Genomic DNA, 3728 nt, shown 5'->3' on the forward strand with positions numbered 1-3728 from the left:
AAATGAGCGTGTAACAACCCTTTGTAACGCATTTTAAAGCAGTGAGGCATCGGGTCAAAGTGGACAATATCACAAATGGGCTGAGCCATGACATGATGACTGCAGCAAGGAGTTGATCAACGCTTGGAGACACTAGATGGTATGGTTGGCTTGGTTCTAAGCAGTAAAAATCGTATTTGACTTCATCAATGTCCTCATATTCGTGGGCCATAGATATGTGGTCGGTGGGCTGTATTATGGCAGAATTATTGCATAAACAAGTGTTTTTCAAGGGGGGTTCCGAGGCTGACCAGCTGCGGAGAATAACCGAGATGATCGGCAATCAAAAACGCTTTCTTTGGCCTCCATTGGAAAGGAAATTTGCCAATATTCTTTCTGGAAAGGGAATTTATCTGTTGAAAAAACTTTTAACTTGCGATCCCAACGGAAGAATAACAGCGGACCAAGCTCTCGATCATAAATGGTTCTCATAAATCTGATTTCTCGAACCCTCAACTTATGTATTTTTTATTTTTTTAAAATCTGATTAGTTTAGATTGCAAATTAATGCAATAAAGTTTAGCTATGAAACTATTTGTTTTTTTTTAATCAAAAAAACAAATTCATGGATAGCCAAGATCTAATTTTGATAAAGATAATGTTAAAAATTCATTTTTTAAAAAATATATTTAGTTAAAGTATTGCGCCCCAAGACTAAAAAAATTCATGTGTTGTTAAAAATAAAAACAAGAGAAAACTACAGATAAAATTAATATATTTAATAAAATAAAATGAATCAAATAGCATTAACCACTAAGGAACATCATACGGAAAATTTTTGAAAGCACATGCGTTATTTGGAAATCATAAGCAATAGTTGAAAATTATTAGTAAAATGTGATGCGTAAATAAAACAGAATCGTAGGATCGAAGTACACAGGAACATACAACTTTCAAAAGACAACAATCGAAGAAACAACAAAACAGAAAAGCAAAAACAACACATATATCAGCCTTTTCTCATGGTTTCACTATCGCTCCGCTTAAACACAAAAAATAAGAGTAATCCCACGAATACTACGAAAAAGAAAAAATTGTTACTATATCCTTCCAATCATGTTTATTTATCTGCAAACTGTATGGTTGTGGCAAGAAAAGAATTTGCAGAATGGTCATTAAGCTGCAGCCCGTGATCTCAAGCCTTAGGCTTCAGAATCTTGACAGTTTCCCAGGTGAAGTCCGGATCCTCACGACCAAAATGACCATAAGCAGCACTTTTCTGGTATCTGAAGTTGCCACCTCTCTTCAGGTCAAGGTTAATGGCAATCATTCCGGGCCTGAAGTCGAAGTTCTCCTTAATAAGGACGAGTATATCCTTGTCTGGAATCTTCCCCGTCTTGTAGGTGTCAACGAACACTGAAAGTGGTTCTGCTACACCGATTGCATAGGAAACTTGCACAATGCAACGGCGAGCAAGTCCTGAAGCCACCACACTCTTTGCTGCCTGCCTAACGACATAGGCACCACTCCTGTCCACCTTGGTAGGATCCTTTCCGGAGAAAGCACCACCACCATGAGCACCCCAGCCACCGTAGGTGTCGATGATGATTTTCCTACCAGTGAGTCCTGCATCTCCATGGGGACCACCGATAACAAATCGGCCAGATGGGTTGAGGTGGAAGATTGTGTTTTCATCAAGATACTGGGCAGGAACCACAGGCTTGATAACGTGCTCTTTCAAATCGCTTGCAATCTTCTCGTTCGTGACAGTCTCGTCATGTTGGGTTGAGATGAGGACAGTGTGGACTCTGAGGGGAACCATGGCACCACCATCATTCCTGTACTCAACAGTAACTTGTGTCTTACCATCGGGTCTCAACCATGGACAAGTCTTGTTCTTTCTCACTTCGGTAAGCTTGGCTCCAAGCTTGGTGGCAAGGACATGTGTGAGTGGCATGAGCTCTGGTGTTTCGTCAGTGGCATAGCCAAACATGTGGCCCTGGTCGCCAGCTCCTATTTCTTCAGGTTTCTTGGTGAGATGACCGTGAACTCCCTGGGCAATGTCAGGACTTTGCTGTTCGATATTGACAAGGACCTTGCAGTGGTCAGCATCGAGACCAACATCTGGAGAAGTGAACCCAATGCCTCTGCAGGTATCCCGAACTATCTTTTCGTATTTCACATTAGCCTTGGTTGTGATCTCACCAAAGACCATCACCATATTAGTCTTCGTGCATGTTTCACATGCAACTTTGCTTTCTGGATCCTGCTCTAGGCAAGCATCAAGAATCGCATCTGAGACTTGGTCGCAAAGCTTGTCAGGGTGACCTTCGTTGACGGACTCAGAGGTGAACAAGAAGGTATCCATGTAGCGCCTGAAAAACATTTGGAATCACATATTAGCTTCTGCTAATCTTCCGAAGTGACTCCAATATGTGTCCAAAAGGAACAACGAAACATGCAGTTGAAGTAATGTTCTCGCATTTGTAGCTACCGATAGCTATAATCATTATTACACACACAAGCTATAAGAAGAATCTTTTTGCAGACAATCTGCAGTAAACTAGGTGACAATCATTTGGATCTTCACAAATCTATATAAAAAACTACAAAAGCTCAAGTCAGAGAGGTCACCTCTGGATTCAAATATACTCAAAAACCAAAAAGGAAATTGAATCCGATCGAAATTCATAGATCATCCTTTGCTGAATGGATGGACGGAGCATGTTAAATAGTTAATAGACGTTAATATGTAATGGAGATTATAGCTTTTGACAGCAGATGTTTCCAAAAAAAACTTTCCCAATGATTATACAACATTTGTCATATTTATCAGCAATACGCTTCATTAGAATACGAAATGCAGGAATTCTACAACACCAAAATCATGATACCACACATCCATTAAATGTCCCATCATTCAATGTAAGATTACGCTCATTATCACATCGAGTAAAAACATTTTGTGATAAATGCTCCACAAGATCCGCATCTCAGAAGCAAGAACGTAACAATCACAATTTTTACGCATACAAACACCAAATTCATTAACACATCCATGAGAAACGTGGTCAGATCTAATCAATAACAGAAGCATCATATCAATACCAGATCTAACTGAAAAGAATTCGCACCTTTTTTTTTGGAGATAATTCAAGCCTCGGATCTGCAGAATGTACAATGGAGGAGGAGAGATATCGAAGCGGAGATGAGAATGGTTTTCGTGGGTGCAGACGAGGCTATATATATGCGTCCGAAGACAAAGGATGCGGCTGATTCGCTCACTTTCTCTCTCTAGTTTCCATTGCGTCCCCCCACCCACTTTCAGCGGTTGATATAAATTGACATATTGTTACTGTTCATAACAAATATCATTATATAATTTTATTCTATTTCTAATTTTGATATAACGAAATTAAATTCAATAAAATCAATTTTATTACAATATTTCGTTTTTTTATCATAAATAATATTTTTAAACATTTCGATCTCATTATTTTTTCTATTGTTCGGAATCTGTGAAATAAGACAGTACAACACTAGTTTTTTTTCAATTCTAGTACATGGTTTTGTCTAGTTGGAATTCAATGTTAAAATGGATTTTATACATTATTTTCTTGTTCAAATACAATAAACAAATTTGAGTTATTTCCTAACTTTTTTTTCTCTACGTTTATCATAAAATTAGAATACTAACATAAATAGTGATGATTTCAAGTAAATAATCCATGATTATACTATATTATTAA

The 3728-nt window shown here is 38.0% G+C and overlaps 1 protein-coding gene across 1 annotated transcript; it reads right to left on the minus strand.

The window, feature by feature from the left end:
• Positions 1-906: 906 nt before the first annotated feature.
• On the minus strand, positions 907-3289 carry LOC140839810 (S-adenosylmethionine synthase 3-like). The gene is made up of 2 exons (XM_073206767.1): positions 3114-3289; positions 907-2354 (listed from the first exon to the last, which is right to left on the minus strand). Exon 2 carries the CDS (start codon positions 2345-2347, stop codon positions 1175-1177), a length of 1173 nt encoding a protein of 390 aa, XP_073062868.1. The 5' UTR covers positions 2348-2354; positions 3114-3289; the 3' UTR covers positions 907-1174.
• Between the last annotated feature and the right edge of the window lie 439 nt (positions 3290-3728).

This window comes from Primulina eburnea, chromosome 8, assembly GCF_022965805.1.
Source record: "Primulina eburnea isolate SZY01 chromosome 8, ASM2296580v1, whole genome shotgun sequence".
NCBI classification, from domain to species: Eukaryota; Viridiplantae; Streptophyta; class Magnoliopsida; order Lamiales; family Gesneriaceae; genus Primulina; species Primulina eburnea.

What these genes read in the sequence shown, in the direction of transcription:
- LOC140839810 (XM_073206767.1), bottom strand. Translation starts at nt 2,347, where the DNA reads ATGGATACCTTCTTGTTCACCTCTGAGTCCGTCAACGAAGGTCACCCT.